The sequence below is a fragment of the Symphalangus syndactylus genome, chromosome 13 (assembly GCF_028878055.3).
Source record: "Symphalangus syndactylus isolate Jambi chromosome 13, NHGRI_mSymSyn1-v2.1_pri, whole genome shotgun sequence".
In the NCBI taxonomy this organism is placed as follows: domain Eukaryota; kingdom Metazoa; phylum Chordata; class Mammalia; order Primates; family Hylobatidae; genus Symphalangus; species Symphalangus syndactylus.
In genome coordinates, this window is record NC_072435.2 from 64,310,019 (window position 1) to 64,327,104 (window position 17,086).

The window sequence follows — 17,086 nt, forward strand, 5'->3', positions numbered from 1 at the left end:
GCTGCGCTTGAATGGCTTGCCTAGAAAATGAGACCAGGATACGTTCCCTCTCAAGTTCCTGCTCATGCGCACAGCTGTTACATACTACCTCAAATAAAAGTGGTTGTAATTCATAATAATTACAATATTCCAAAATTATGTTTAAATCTAGGTGTCTGTTCCTTGATACTCTGGCAGTTTTCTTTACATTCTGAATAATTAATGTTTGTCAGTTTCTGTGTTAGGTTGGCATTCATAGAATCAGCTGCTCTGGTTTAAGGAATGCATCCCCAAGCGGTCCTCTGTCTCCTCACCTATTGAAGTGGCCTAGGTCACCTCCACAGAAGCCTCCAGGCTCTAGAGACTGGAAGAAATGGGGTTTTGAATCCTGACAGACCTGGGTTTGAATTCCCAGCTCTGCTCCTTACTAGCTAAGTAGTCTCAGGCAAGTCACTTTTTTTCTGAGCCTCAGTTTCCTATCTGTAAAACAGGGATAATACTACCTAATTCACAGGGTTGGTGTCAGGATTTAAAATAATATGGATAAGTAGCTAGTACACAGTAAAACATTCAATAAAGTATACAACTTTTATTACTGATCCCCAAATACCTCTTTTTATGTGGTTTTTATTTTCTTTTTTTAGATAGCTTCCCAAGGACAGTGAACAGAATGTCCTATGGAAACATAGTTCCCATGGGGCTACAAATATTGCCAATTTTAGTGAGAAATTACGTGAGTCAAAATACTTTCCCTATGTATCACTGTTCTTTGAACAATCTATTTTTTTCTTTTAAACCACAATGACAAAAGCCTTCTAAAACTTTGTGGTTTCCAGTGAGCACAAATTAAGGGAACTTAGATGCTAAGATACATTAGAAATCGTCATCAAATTCTTATCCTTGGCTGTATGTACAAGGGAAATCTCATCTCCTTGGCACACAAGGCTTCTTGCAGCACAGTCCCAACATGTCCTCCCTGGACTGCTCCTGCCACCCAAGCACAGCATATTTTTCCCAGTCGCTTTACCTGGAACTCCTACCACCTCCATCTCTCTGCCTGGGAATATCCAAACCTTTGTTCAAATGTCAGCTTCCCTGATAAGCCTTTCTCAACTTTACCAAGCACCCTGTAGGCCAGCTTACAAAGCATCCCTACACTGCACTGTTGACCGTAATGAACAAAGCCCCATTACAGTGCTTTTCCTATTATGGCAATTGGGTGTTAGGCCCACTGCCCTAGTTCATAAAGGGTAAGACCCGGCTCTGTCCTTCTTTGCATCCCCTTACAAAAGTTCTGGTGGACAGTAGGAACTCAATGAATATTTGTTGAATGAATACATAAATTGCTAAAAGACAGATTTGGGTTACTGAACCAAATCTATCACCTACCAAGATATCATTTTGGGACATCAATTTCTTCATCTGTAAAATCTATTTGCTCTTGCCTATAAAATGAGAATGTAAGTAACTTATCACAGAGTTTTTAAATAGCTTAAAAGAGGAAAATGTGTAAAGGGCCTAGCACAGTGCATGGCACATAAAGATGTTCAATAATCAGCAGTGGCATTGCTTTCATTTTCCCATTCTCTTTGCTCCTCTTGAATGGCTTGCCTAGAAAATGAGACCAGGTTACGTTCCCTCTGATGCTCCTGCTCATGCATACAGCTGTTACATACTACCTCAAATATAAGTGGTTGTAATTCATAATAATTATAATATTCCAAAATTATGTTTAAATCTAGGTATCTGTTCCTTAATACTCTGGCATTTCTCTTTACATTCTGAATAATTAATGCTTGTCAGTTTCTGTATAGGTTGGCATTCACAGAATTTGTCTCCAAAATTGCTGATTAAAAACAAATCATTCCTTTCTGTGTGATCTGTGCTCTGTTGAAGGCAAAAGAGAGAAGAAACTACATATAATCACCATTGAAACATTTCTAATAAGTTTTAGACATAAGAATAAATTCACTTGAAGGTTTAAATGAACAATTCCTTTCAATTATGGCATTCAAATAAAAACTTTTCACACTGATAACTCTCAGGGATTGTTATTATTTTTACACACTTAATATTACATTTTGTGGTGCTCTGGTTTATTTACCCTGGTGTGTTTGTATTTTCTCACTACTTTTTGTTCCAGAAATGACTGTTGCACCAAATTTCTTAAAGAGAATCTCTGGGCTGGGCACGGAGATGCATGCCTGTAATCCCAGCACTTTGGGAGGCTGAGGCAGGCAGATCACAAGGTCAGGAGTTCGAGCCTGGACAACATGGTGAAACCCCGTCTCTACTATAAATACAAAAATTAGCTGGGCGTGGTGGCACATGCCTGTAATCCCAGCTACTCGGGGGCTGAGGCAGGAGAATCGCTTGAACTCGGGAAGTGGAGGTTGCAGTGAGCTGAGATCGCACCATTGCACTCCAGCCTGGGTGACAGAGCGAGATTCTTGTCTCAAAAAAAAAAAAAAAAAAAAAAAAAAGAGAGAGAGAGAGAGAGAGAGAATCTCTGTTGCAATGCAAAACTAATTGTAAAATTATCAGAAATTTTTCAATCAAGAAAACAAATCTGTCATTTTCCTATCAAGCAAAAACCCTTAGGATTATATCTCCCCATGGATGAAGCAAAACGTGTTTAATAGCCTGTATAAGGTCCTCCATAATCTACCCCATACTCACCTTCTCCTTTCTCCCCTCCAGCCACACTGAACTTCTTTTGCTCCTCAAAGTCAATGTGCTCCTTCACCTCCAGGCCTTTGAACATGCTATTTATTGCCTTGCCTTTCCCTTTTCGCCTGGCTGATCTCTCTTTATCCTTGGGGTCTCAGCCATGAGACCTCTGTCATATTCTCGCACACAGCTAATGACATCTGCGTTTATTGGATTGTCAACTCCTTCAGGGCGGGTGCCATGTCTAACTTCTTTACCCCTATAGTCTCATGCTAGCATGTGCCATGAACTATATTAGGCATTCAATAAATGTTTACTAAATAAGTGGAATGAATCTATCTGGAGAGAAATATAATTTCACTAACTATATTTTGGGATATAGAAATTAACTTTATGGCTCTCAGTTTTGACTTTCACCTGCATTCAACATTAACCATGACCTCTAGAGGAAAGAGTTAACATAGCCAGTATGTTTTACTCAGTTCTTGCTTGTCTTTGGGAACACCTGCAGTCATAGCAATGACCCTGACCCAAATCTTGAGCACTAAACTCCCTGAAATGCTCACTAGTTAGTTATGTTATTTTTGTGCCCTCAAGGCAGTGGTCAAAATATATCAAGACAGTATCATTGTTTAAAGTTAACGTGAAGATTCCTGATGCATCCTAGTACCTAGTTTGGGGTCTGCATCCTGGCTGGTTACATAGCTACACGACCAGCTCCCTTGATCAGCTCTGAACTCCTAAGGCTTGAGTGGGCTTTCCTGGGTGGAGGCATTCTGCATATGTCTCTGCAGTTTACAGCTGGAGAGAAACATGCATTCCTGAGAAACATGTGGAATCCCTACAGAAAGAGGACAAGAAAGCCTACTTCGACTTCTCTAGTTTTGCCACCATATATATGTATCCTGCTGTTCCTGCACCATACCCTTTGCTGTAATAAATCTTAGCCTTGAATATGATTTTATATTGAGTTGTGAGTGAGTCCTTCCAGCAAATTACTAGTAGGTGGTCATGGCACCCCCCAAAACATCCTCCTTCTTGAGCCACTCCCCTTTTTGACATCTGTGACACCACTCTTAGTTTTCCTTCTACCTCATTACTGATTTTTTTCCCATCCCCATTCTTGGCTCCTCTACTCTATCAGACTAACTGTGTGAGGGTGCTATAGCTTGATTCTGGCCTTCTTTTCTTTATCTCTACTCTCTTGCTAGATTACTTTATTAGTCCTGCAGGTTTCAATACCATCTCTATGTTGATGACTCCCAACTTGCTTTCTGCAGCCAAACTTCTCTCTTGAGCTCCACTTATATACCCAACCGTCTCCACTGGATACCTCCTGAGGAGTTCACAATTTCTAAAGAAAATGTCTGAATCAGAGCTCTTGATTTCATCCCAAATCTGTCCTCTTCCAGTTTTGTCCATCTAACATAAGAACACTTCATACACTCAGTCGAGCACAAAACCTAAGCATCATCCTTGATTTTCCTCTTCTGCTCACACGCCTTCCTCCAGTCCAATCCAATCCAATCCAATCCAATCCAATCCAATCCAATCCAACCCAACCCAACCCATTAGCAAGTACTCTTGGTTTTATTTCCAAAACAGATTTCCAGTCCTTTCACTTCCCTCCATTCCTAACAGGGTATCTTAATCCAAATCACCATCATCGACATTTGCCAGGATTACTGTAACTGGATTATTCTCCCTGCTTCTATTCTGGCCATTTTCTGTATTCAGTAGCTAAAGTTATCTTTCTGAAACCCACATCAGATTACATCACTCTCTTCTTAAAACCCTTCAATGGTTTCCCATTATTCTCAGAACAGAATTCAAACGCTCCACTTTAGAATTGGCTTAGAAGGCACTCTATGTTCTGTCCCCTGCGTACCTTCCAACTTCCTTAAAGACCACTTTCCCCTTGCTCACTGGGCTCCAGCCACCCTGGTCTCACTTCTATTCTACTCTTTCCACCTCAAGGCCTTTGCACATCACTTGCACTTTGTGCACTTTGTAATCAGGCTATAAGATCTAGCTGATTGTCACCTTTCAGATCTCCACTTCAACCTACCATCTTTTCAGGCAAGCCTCCTGTCATTCTTTCCATACAACATTCTCTCAAACAGTAACTGCTATGTTTTAGGCACTGAAAATACAGTGACAAGCAGGATAGGCTCCTTGCCTTCATGGAACCTATGTTCCACAGTAACTGTCACTCTCCATTACGTTAAACTATGTATTTGCTTCATAGCAATGATCAAAATCTGAACTTGCCTTGTTTTTTGTTTGCCTCCCTCACTAGCACATGTAAGAAACATCAGAGCAGAGATGCTGTTTGCTCAAGACTCTGTCTCTAGCCTAATACAGTGCCTGGCACACACAGACTGGGATTTACTTCCAAGCAATAATTATTTGACCAAAGAGCTCTCAGTGTAAAAAACATTTGGAAGTTCTGCAATTGACTGACATGGTGTTATGCTAGAACTGTATGCCATAGAGTTTGAAAACACATTTTGTACACTTAGAAGTACATGTTCTTCAAACTCGAAAGATGGCCAAGTCCAACTAAAAAGTTCGTTAAGGCTGGAATGTGGCATTTCCCAATTTATCTTTCTGTTTCTTCATAAATTGAAAGGAACTTACAGTAACAAGTGATAAACCAGCTAGGCTTATCTCTACCACACTAAGATTATTCATCTGAGTCCCAAACAGCAATGGAAAAAATTTACATGTCTGCCTCGATTGAACAATCTTTATCTGAAATTTAACTGTGCACATTTAGTATTATTAGTAAGGTGTGAATAGTTTGGATATTTGTTCCCCCAGATTTCATGCTGAAATGTCTTCCCCCATGTTAGAGGTGGAGCCTGGTGGGAGACGTTTGGGTCATGGGAGTGGATCTCTCATGGCTTGGTGTTGTCCTCACAATAATGAGTGAGTTCTCATGAGATCTGGTTGTTTAAAAGTGTGTGGCACCTCCCACCCCCTCTTTCTCTTGTTTCTGCTTTCACCATGTGACGTGCCTGGTCCTGCTTCACCTTCTGCCATGAGTAAAAGCCTCCTGATGCCTCCCTAGAAACTGAGCAGATGCTGGGGCCACACTTGTGCAGCCTGCAGAACGCTTAGCCAATTAAACCTCTTTTCTTTATAAATTACCCAGTATTTCTTTCTAGCAACCCAAGAACAGCCTAACACAAGCTGTAAATAAATCTCTCTAATTAAACAATGGGAAAACTGCTGTAGAATCGCCACATGTTAAATGACCCTACGCTTCCCACGTCTCCAGGTGTCTACGTTGTCATAACAGTGACTATCCCCTGTGAAAAGGATTTTAACGAGTGGGCTCAACCGAGTCATCAACAATGGACGAGGGAATAAATATTTAACAAGGACTAAAAATTAAGGTGAAACTACCTTCAACAGTTCATCTGTGTATTTCCAAAACTGTGCCCTTCTGGACCACTCACAGCAAGAATAGTTAGACATATCATCTGCCTTCACCTAAAATGAGTACAACATTTCTGAGTATGGAGGGGGAAAAAGACACTTAAAATGGAAGGGTTTCATATCTCTGCTTAAGTTTTTTGTTTGTTTGTTTGTTTTTTTAGACAGAGACTCACTGTCACCCAGGCTAGAGTACAGTGGCACAGTCTCGGCTCACTGTAACCTCCACCTCCTGGGTTCAAGTGATTTTCCTGCCTCAGCCTCCAGAGTAGCTGGGATTACAGGTGCGCACCACCACACCTGGCTAATTTTTTTGCATTTTTTTAGTACACATGGGGTTTTGCCATGTTGGCCAGGCTGGTCTCAAACTCCTGGCCTCAAGTGATCGGCCTGCCTTGGCCTCCCAAAGTGCTGGGATTACAGGCCTGAGCCACTGTGCCTGGCCCCTGCTTACCTCTTGGGGGAAAAAAGGCCTTCTTCACATGATCCCTCCCACCTTCTTTTCTTTGTCAAAATTCTATGACAGACCCTTGAATTATTCCTGGACTGTTCAAATAAAGCCAGAGGCATTTATTTAAACACTTTTTTTTTTTTTTTTTTTTTTTTTTGAGAGAGAGTCTTGCTCTGTCACCCAGGCTGTAGTGCAGTGGTGCGATCTCGGCTCTCAGCTCACTACAACCTCCACCTTCCGGGTTCAAGCGATTCTCTTGCCCCAGCCTACCAGGTCGCTGGAATTACAGGCACCTGCCACCATGCCCGGCTAATTTTTGTATTTTTAGTGGAGATGGGTTTCACCATGTTGGCCAGGCTGGTCTCGCACTCCTGGCCTCAAGTGATCCACCCACCTCAGCCTCCCAAAGTGCTGGAGTTACAGGTGTGAGCCACTGCAACCAGCCTAAACACTTCTTAATGAAGGCAGGGGTGAGGGTGATGGTGGTGGACCTCCTATAATTACTCTTTTCTTATTACATGTTTGGTCAGTGTTTTAGGAGGCTGAAGGCAAGGGGTAGGGGTAGACCCATTTTAGGCTAGACAGTGAATAATTCAACTGTGTCCTTTACTGCCTGAAAGTCCCTAACTTCTCTGAGGCCTTCTCCTACATGTCAGTGACTTATCTTGAACTGGGGCGTAATTGTGGTCCCCTAATTCTACCTCTCTAAGTTATCATATTATTTATTACTAATATAAAACTAATTTTAACAAAAGTTTATAAGAAAACAATGTCATTTTCTCGAGGGACTGAAGTACTTACATACAATATAGGTAACTATATAAAAGTATATAAAGTTACATATATGTAACAATATAAAAGTATATCTAAAAATGCACATCCTATATACTTACGTATTATTTAATATACTACATACAATATATTTACATTCATGTTTCATTTAATAAGCATATAATAACTCTTCATCTTTGTCCCTGAGAGTATCTGTTACATGTAATAAGCACATCTTAGTGCCTAGGATACAAAGCTGAACAAAGCCTTGTCCTTGGCCTCTATGTGCACATAGAGTTACTGGAAGATGCTCAAGAGGAGAAGAGGTGTGGAAGGAGATTCTGACTCTGCCCAGGGGAATAGAAAAAGGCTTCCTGGAGTAAGCAACATTTTGAACTAAGTTTCAATTAACCTAATGAATGACCAAATGTAACACTTATTCATGCTCTAAAAACATGATGTTATGCTAAATTTCACCTGCCTGTATTTGTATACGTGCGTGTGCATTATGTGGGAAAGGAGGCTTAGTTATGTGTTTGAATAACTGTCAATTCATGTTACTTTAGTTGTGATTTTTAAGTGTGGTTCTAGTTTTCACAGATTCGCATCAGAATAATTTAAAAACTGGATAAGCAACTAATTGAAAGTTCTTTAAACAAACAGAAGGATTACTTAATTAGCTTCTCCTGAATTCCATGATAGGCTAAAGACTGGAGTAGTAAGCACTATCATTACTGCCTTTGTATCCCCATTGTCAAGGTAGTTATCTTCAACTCTGGGTAAGTGCATGATTACTCTGTGAAGCCAGCTCCAAGGCAATTTGTTTGAAGTTGGCAGCATTTTTTTTTTTTTTTGATGCAGTGGAGATTAAGCCCTCCAGCTGAGCTTGACAAAGGTATGTATGTGAAAGGTCACATTAGAAAATGTGTGTTTTTAAAACCTGTGACAGGCAGCAGTCCTCAGAAAACAGAGATGAGAAACATTTTTAATGTGCATTTTGTGTCTGTTTTAACACAAATCAAATTAGGACTTACTAACCTCTTCACAAACTACTATACAGTATTACATTTAATTGCTAGGAAGAATGTCAATTGTTTGAAATCACTAGATAGAAGTGTTTTTCGTTTGTTTGTTTTAAAGAGACAGACTCTCGCTGTGTTGCCCAGGTTGGAGTGCAGTGGCTGTTCACAGGTGCGATCATAGTGCAGTACAGCCTCAAACTCCTGGGTTCAAGTGATCCTCCTCTGTAAGCCTCCCAAGTAGCTGGGACTACAGGACCAAGCCTAGCTCCAAACAGGAAGATTTGACTAAATTTGACTTAGTCTCCTTCCCTTAACCCAAATGCTTGTTGTATTTGATATAATGTGTATGTGTGTGGTTTTTTGTTTTTTGTTTTTTTTGAGTAATTTCATTCTAAGGTTTTTTTGTTGTTTTTTTTTTAACATCTTTCTTACTTTGCACTCTTAGAGAAAGGGGTGTTCTAAACACACAAACTGAAAGGAGGAATCAGGGCTAATGGCAGTTATCACATCTCAACTCTAGATACTGTTGTCACCACAGTGTTACCGTCAGACACACATGTTCAGGGATTAAGAACAGAAACTAAGCACCTTTTGGATGCTGGCTACATGAACTTGAAGTGGGTCCTTATCAGCTCTCTTTGTGCTTTTACACTAATATCTCTTAACCCTATCAGATGATGCCTCTTGTTTTCATATCCAATATTTTGCAACTTCTATTTTATTATGCTGGCATACAATTCTAACACATTTACATACATAATTTCAAAAGATCAATATAGTGTTCAAACTATATAAAGCAGAAATAAAAAAGAATGCAATTTACATAAAATATGGTATCCATATGCAAAAACTTGGGTACTCCACTAGAAGACAAAGAAGTCACATGCTTGTATCTATACTTGAGAGTCACCGTGAACACATAGATTACAAATGCAGACTGATTTGGCTCTTTGTTCACTGTTGTCAGGATTCTCTGAATATGAAATATCTCTGTCACGTTGAGAGCAAAACAAAATATAATTTCCCCTCAATTTACATATAGTGGCATCCCTGAAAAGTTCAGTATATATTAAAACTGGGGGGGGGGGGAATATTTTGTATTTGTATATAAAAAAGATTTTGGTTTTAGGCTCAGATAATTGTAAGCTCATCTTACCCTATGGAGGACATTAGAAAACTGTGGGCAGAGGGCACAGTGGCTCATTCCTGTAATCCTAGCACTATGGGAGGCTGAGGCAGGAGGATCACTTGAGCTCAGGAGTTCGAGACCAGCCTGGGCAACATAGCAAGACCCCTGTCTCTACTGAAAAAAGAAAACACCTAAAATTGTGGGGAACAATGTAAGCATGACAAGATAAGTGATAGGAGGGGCGTGGTGGCTCACGCCTGTAATCCCAGCACTTTGGGAGGCTGAGACAGGCAGATTATGAGGTCAGGAGTTCGAGACCAGCCTGGCCAACATGGTAAAACCCTATCTCTACTAAAAATACAAAAATTAGTCAGGTGCGATGGTGGGCGCCTGTAATCCTAGCTACTCAGGAGGTTGAGGCAGGAGCATTGCTTGAACCCAGGAGGCGGAGCGAGCTGACATTGTGACACTGCACTCCAGCCTGGGCGACAGAGCGAGACTCCGTATAAAAAAAAAAAAAAGAAAAAGGCAATGTCTTTAAGAAACCCTGAATGTTTCAAGAATAAGAATAAGGCTGATAGCTGATAAATGTCTCAGAAAGGGACCCTGCGTATTATGTTAAAGGGGAAAGGCTTACTAAACCCATATAACTTTAAATCACAAACATGTATATTATAGCTGAAGTTCCTAGATTTTAGTGGTTTTCTTCATATTCATCCTCAATATGTCAGTATTTGCATCACAATAGGCATTTTACACAGGTTCTCAAGCAAACTGGTTTTACGAGCATATTCGGGAAATGAGCAGAGTGTGACGGATGACCAAGTGTTGTGCCAAAATTTTATATACAATGCTCTTTTCTGAGGGTAAATCACCGGCTAAAATCTATCCAGTTGAGGGCGAGTGATCATGAGAGATCTGTGTATGTGAACACAGTACTTTCCTCTTAGGAGCAAGAATCTTAACCAATGTTAGGGAGATTTCTGAACATCTGAAATGGTATAGGACTCCTAGTAGAGGAATTCAGTAAATGTCTGTTGATTATGGGAAGGTGAGAGTTCTTAGGGAAAGAGGCAAGAGAAATAAATTCTCCCTCATACTTAAAACATAACAATGAGAAATGCATGCTACAGTCATCTTTCAAAGCACTAATGACAGTATTGATTTATGACTAGTGTAAGTTTTAGAAGAGTTGTTTTATTTTTCTTAATATGCATTTCCCAAGAGATTATAAATCAACACAATCTTTTTGGAAGGCAATTTGGTATATATATCAAATACTTAAAACGGCTTTAGACTTAGTGATTTCCTTTTTGGGTATGTATTCATAATAATAATAATAGCAGCTTTTACATAGCACTTACTATGTGCCAGGAATTATTCTAAAGACCCATGGTCACGTAGCTACAAAACTGAGAATCCAGAATTTGAACTTGGGCACAGTGGTTCCAAAGCCTGTGCTCAGATTTTTGCTGTCTCAGCTACAAGGATGTTCACTACAGCATTGATCATAACAGCAAAAGTTTAGAAACAAACTAAATATTCACCAGTGGGGCATAAGTTAAACAATAATATATCTATTGACAGGACACAAACCAGAAATTAAAAATCAAGTTTTAGAGATAACACGTTTGCATGGACAAACAAAATAAGATATTTGACTCAGGGGGGTAAAAAGGCTCAAAACTGTATAGTATGATTCCAGTCTACTAAATGTTTCCTTTGGATGGTGAGATTTTAATTTTCTTTTTGGTGCTTTGTTGTATGATCCAAATTTTCTAAATGAACTAGAATTCCTCTTGTACGCAGGAAAAAATTAATAATAACAAATTGCACTCTATAGCAGCACAGTCTGATCAAAATATGATGCAAGTCATATATATAATTTTAATCTTCTACTAGTTACAATAATGTAAAAAGAAACAGGTGAAATTAATTTTTATTTATATATTTATATATTTTTGAGATGGGGGTCTCACCCTGTCACCCAAGTTAGAGTGCAGTGGCACAATTAGAATCTTGGTTCACTGCAACCTCCACCTCCCAAGCTCAAGCAATCATCCCACCTCAGCCTCCCAAGTAGCTATGATGACAGGCATATGCCACCATGCCCAGCTAATTTTTCGTATTTTTGGTAGAGATGGGGTTTTGCCATGTTGCCCTGGCAGGTCTCAAACTCCTGAGCTCGGGAGATCCACCTGCCTCAGCCTCCCAAAGTGCTGGGATTACAGGTGTGAGCCACTGCTCTTGGCCTTGAAATTAATTAAAAAAAATATTTCTTATATAACATATCTAAAATATTATCATTTCAACATGTAATCAATATAAAACATTATTTGTGAAATATTTTCCTTTTTTGTATTACGTCTTCAAAGTCACTTTCTAGCACACCTCAGTTTGGTCTAGTCATATTTCAAGTCCTCAATTGCTTAGTGGCTAATGGCTACTGAATTGAGCAGCTCTAGATCCTTGGTAGAGCTATACCTTCAGGTCAAATGTGCCCAAACCATGGTCCTAAAACCCTCTACTAATGACCTCAACTTCCATGGAATCATCCCCATCTGTATCAAGCTGCTTTTTAAAAGAGAATAGAGAGGTGCTTGGGAAATAGGCAGATCTGAGTTTGAATCTTCTAACACTTAGCTATGTTATCTTCAGCAAGTTAATTAATCTCTCTGTGCCTCATTTTACCTGTTTCGTAAATGAGGATAATGACTACTTTGAGTTGCTGAGATCAAAATAATGTATTAAACTATCTACTACATGGACAGTACTTGATAACAGAGACTACTAAATTTGACTGGCTTTAAAAAATCTCTAATAATATTATCACTAGTAAGGAAGGTGTTATTATCCTGCCTACTGTATTCAGATACAATGATGATTAGACTTAGCAGGAGGCAAGACAGGATACTTTTTTTTTTTTTTTTTGAGACAAGGTCTTGTTCTGTAGGCCAGGCTGGAGTACAGTGGCACGATCATAGCCCACTGCAGCCTTGAACTCCCAGGCTCAAGTGATTCTCCTGCCTCAGCTTCCCAAGTAGCTGGGACCACAGGCATGCACCATTATGCCTGGTTAATTAATTTTTTTTTTTTTTTTTTAAAGAAATGGAGTCTCCCATGTTGCCCAGGCTGGTCTCCTGAAGTGCTGGGATTATAGACATGAGCCACCACACCCAGCCAATGCAAGATTCTTAAAATAGATGGTAGGAAATCTCATTTAAAATGGCCCTTTGGGGTTTTGTATGTAGCAGAGCAGCTCTTTCATTGCTATCTATTGAAAGTCAGCCCTCAACACAAGGGTTCATTTTTTAAAAAAATAATAAAATGTTCCTAAACTAATTTTGGGGTGTGTGTGGAGAGACTACCCTGAGAAATTCACAGTAAATACATTTGTATTTGAAAATGGGCTACCGAATGGCAGGGAATGAATGACACACACCTTTGTTTGCCTCCCATGGCTTTTGCTCAGCAAATATTCAATCCATTAAATAAACAGATATAGATTATTGATTATGTGCCAGGCATCCTTCTAGACAAAGGGGTTGGGGCAAAAAATGGGAGGTGTTTCCTTAATTGAATGGAGGATTGAATGAACGAACTGATGAACACTGTACCTTTTCTGATTTTTCTGAACTAAGTCATCAGTACTTTTTTGCTTCTCTTGTTTCACCCAAGATTTTCTTTACTGTGTCACTAGGCAGTGGGATTTCCTTCGAAAGGCTCAACTGAAATATGGTCTACTATGGCTGAAGCTGGGTATAGATGTGCTTAACTTTTGTGTGGATCTTAAAAGTTTCAAAATAAAAAAGTTTTTTAAAATCACCAATAATAATAGAAGGTAATTATCATAACAGGTACCAATGGTTTTATAGCATCCCTGTTTATAACAGAGTTAACCAAAAACTATACAGATGCTCAAAGAGGTGAATGACTAAGAAAATTCACATAATCAAGAGGATAAAATACTATACAGCAATGAATTCACATCTACCGACTTTGTCAATTCATGGAAATATCTAAGGAAATAACATGAAATGAAAAAACAAGCAGAATATAATCCACAATTACAACAAAGAAAATAAGTGATATGCATATATTTACATAGGCATATCACATATAAGTTTTTACAAAAACTAAACATGTGTTTGGTTACGTAGGAATATTACTTTCCCTTCTGGATAAGACTGCCCACATTAATGCATGTAATATAAATAAATAAATAAATAAATAAATAAATAAATAAATACGTGTATAATAAATTGTTTTATTTTCTTTCATTTTGAGATGGAGTTTCACTCTTATCGCCCAGGCTGGAGTGCAGTGGCATGATCTTGGCTCACTGCAACCTCTGCCTCCTGGGTTCATGCTATTCTCCTGCCTCAGCCTCCCTAGTAGTGGGAACCACAGGTGCACACCACGCCTGGCTAATTTTTTGTATTTTTAGTAGAGACAATGTTTCACCATGTTGGCCAGGCTGGTCTCAAATTCCTGACCTCAGGTGATCCTCCCGCCTCGGCCTCCCAAGGTGCTGGGATTACAGGCGTGAGTCACTGGGCCTGGTCATAAATTCTGTTTTCTAAGCAAACTTATCTTACATCAGAGGGCAGAATGGTTAGGGAAAATATCTAGTGAAAAAGACCACCAACAAAGGAGCACCATCTCTCAACTGTCACACTAATGTGCAGTGACACTTTGGCAACTGACTCCCAGTTACTGGCATACAGTTTAATCTACCAGTTGGAGCCAAATGGCAGATTCGGGATTTTTCTTAATCCGAGTTATTATTCAGAACAACATATTCAACACAAATATTTAACCACTAGTGTCAGATTTTATTTTTACATGATAACTCCTCAAGCCTTTAACCACAAGAGTGCATACAAGGTAAAATTAAAAAAAAATTAAGCCTGCTGACTTTCACTGTGATTGTGGTTTGATATCATGCAGGATAGATCACAATTGCCAATTCATATTAGGAAAGAGAGCCCCCAACTGTCACAAGCACACTGTGTTTGAAAATACAAAACCTTACCAAATCACTCAGTGCTTCAAATTAACAACATCCTCATCATCTTGTGGTTGAAATGATGACTGAACAATAAACTCAAGCTAGTTGTGTTCTATATATTTTTTAATTAATATAATTAGTATTCCTAGATCTTTTTAAATTGCTCTACTCTAGCCCTAGGGAAAAATGATTTCGGAAGGCTGAATACGTATGCTGATTCAAGATATGATTTCTCACACACCCAACCTCTATAATTTTGGATTATAGAGCAAATAGAGTAATTCTGGCACCAACTCTTTGGCAATGCTGTTTAAAAACAAAGTTACTATTACACACAGCCCAGGATATTGACTTTGCATTGCACATAAATACATTTATATAATACTTTTTCTTTAACATAGAAGCCATAGCCTTGATGTTTTTTGAAAAACGATTAAGAATATGGTAATTATGAGACTCTCAATTGACTCAAAAGCTCAGAGCTAAAATCCAGGAGGAGTTTGAACACACCTTACAAAAAGTTGAGATCCAAAGTGCATAAAATTTATGAAACTTTTGATTTAAGGACTAAGTTTTCTGGTAACCTCTTTGGGAACATCAGGATAATAAAAGATAATTAATTAATAATGATATCTCAGCCGGGCACGGTGGCTCACACCTGTAATCCCAGCACTTTGGGAGGCTGAAGCAGGAGGATCACAAGGTCAGGAGTTCGAGACCAGCCTGGCCAATATGGTGAAACCCCATCTCTACTAAAAATACAAAAAAATTAGCCAGGCGTGGTGGCGCATTCCTGTAATCCCAGCTACTCGGGAGACTGAGGCAAGAGAATTGCTTGAACTCGGGAGGCCGGAGGTTGCAGTGAGCCGAGATCACGCCACTGCACTCCAGCCTGGGCAACAGAGCGAGACTCCGATTCAAAAAAAAAAAAAAAGAAATAAAGAAAGAAAAAAGAAATAACGATATCTGATGAAATTATTTGCCTTGGCTGGATGGGTGCCAGTCTTGGCTATAAAATTCACCATCTGGGAGACCTTGAACAAATTATTTAATTTATCTGATTCAAACTTGCTGTCTATAAAAATGAAAATAACTTTATGTAGTTTCTAACTTAGAACAATAAATTATTAATGATAAACATGAAAATGCTGGGAAGAGTTTCAATCACTACTAATATATATTCATTATCTAGCATTGTCTTCTTCAAATGGATACATTTTAAAAACAGCCTTTAATCATAGAACCACTTTTTTGCATAACTTTAAGCCATAGGGCTAATTATACACGACACAAATCTAACCAACAGAACCGTACTACTTAGATTAAAAGAAACTTCCAGAAATGATAGTTTTGCATAACTTTAAATAAAAGGCTAATTACATATGACACAGAAATCTTACCAACAAAACTGCATTATTTCAGTTTAAAAGAGACATGAAGAAATGACATTAACAATCCAAGTCATATATAAAGAAGCCCACACAAAGGGGAACTGAAACGGATAAACGGACTTACTTGGGAGTTTATCTTGAAAAGGAACTAAAACACACATCCCAAATAAGACAGAACTCCAATAATGGAAAGGACTCAGTGACACTGAATTACAATGGACAAGTCCAGTAAAATTCAGTTCTTCCTACTATTCCTCTCAACAAAAGCAGAAAACAACCAACACGCACGGTACCAGTTGACCTGTTCTGTGCCACTCAGAGTGGGTGCGTGGAAGAGCAGACAGGAAGCTGGGGCATATTTAATGAATACTGAAAGGGAGGACTGAGGGTTTGGCAAAGTGTGAACGAGACGGACCCTACCTTTCACAGATTTCCCAATACTGTGTAAGTGAGTGATAGAACTGTAGTTTTGGGCAACAGTCTTCAAAAACGCTTCCATCCCTTCCTGGTGGTGGTAGTTGAAATCCAGCGCAGCTACCAAAGGCAGCAACAGCTCTAGCCAGAGGCACGGGAAGTCCATGTTCTAGAGATGAATAAAAATAAGAACCTGAGAACACATGAGGGCAGGCGGGGGCATCACCAGCTACGTCTTGGCACTCCGGTCTCAGGGTCTCCCGACACTGACGCTCCCTGCCTCCTAAGGAGGCAAAGGCTGGAAGCAACACCTTCGGGAGTGAGCCGTGCAACCAGAGACCGGGAGCACGGGCAGCCTCGGTGCCCTCGACCCAGCCGCCCGCGCCTCCCTCTCCTCCTCCTCCTGGCGCCTCCGCCGTCCGGCAGCTGCCGCAGCTGCGCCCGTCCCCGAGCACCCCAGCCTCACCAGGTCCCAGGCGCGCACCTCTACCCACCCGCGGCCGCCCGGCGGGGCCGGGTGTTATAGCCCGGTCAGAGGGCGGGCGCGCCCGGGCCCCGCCCCCGGACGTCCCTCCGGCCCACTCCGGAGCCGCGCGGGTGCCTCCCGGGCGGGGCCTCAGCCGCCTTCGCACCTAGGAGAGACGGCGCCCGCGCGGTGCGCCCTTTCGTGGCGCGGCTGCTGGTGCCGGCGGGCGGGCGGCTGAGCGGGGCAGAGGGCTGCGGGCATGGAGTCGCCGCTTGCGGACAGTCTTTGCTGGAGCCCCAGGTTAGAAGTGTGTCCTCGCCTCGGCCACGGCTGTAGCCTGG

The 17,086-nt window shown here is 40.4% G+C and overlaps 1 protein-coding gene across 6 annotated transcripts in view; it reads right to left on the reverse strand.

Annotated features, from left to right (window-relative positions):
- Positions 1-16,851, reverse strand: part of CPM (carboxypeptidase M) — an 81,466-nt gene extending 64,615 nt beyond the window's left edge. The window contains exons 1-2 of one of the 6 annotated variants that reach the window (XM_055239789.1): positions 16,764-16,851; positions 16,286-16,448 (exon numbers count right to left, since the gene is read on the reverse strand). In XM_055239789.1, the coding sequence (XP_055095764.1) occupies positions 16,286-16,445 (160 nt within the window). In that variant the 5' untranslated portion in view covers positions 16,446-16,448; positions 16,764-16,851. Of the gene's footprint in view, positions 1-16,285; positions 16,449-16,745 lie in introns of those variants that run through there. The other 5 variants (XM_055239788.2, XM_063614227.1, XM_055239787.2 and 2 more) reach the window with 5 other exon arrangements.
- Between the last annotated feature and the right edge of the window lie 235 nt (positions 16,852-17,086).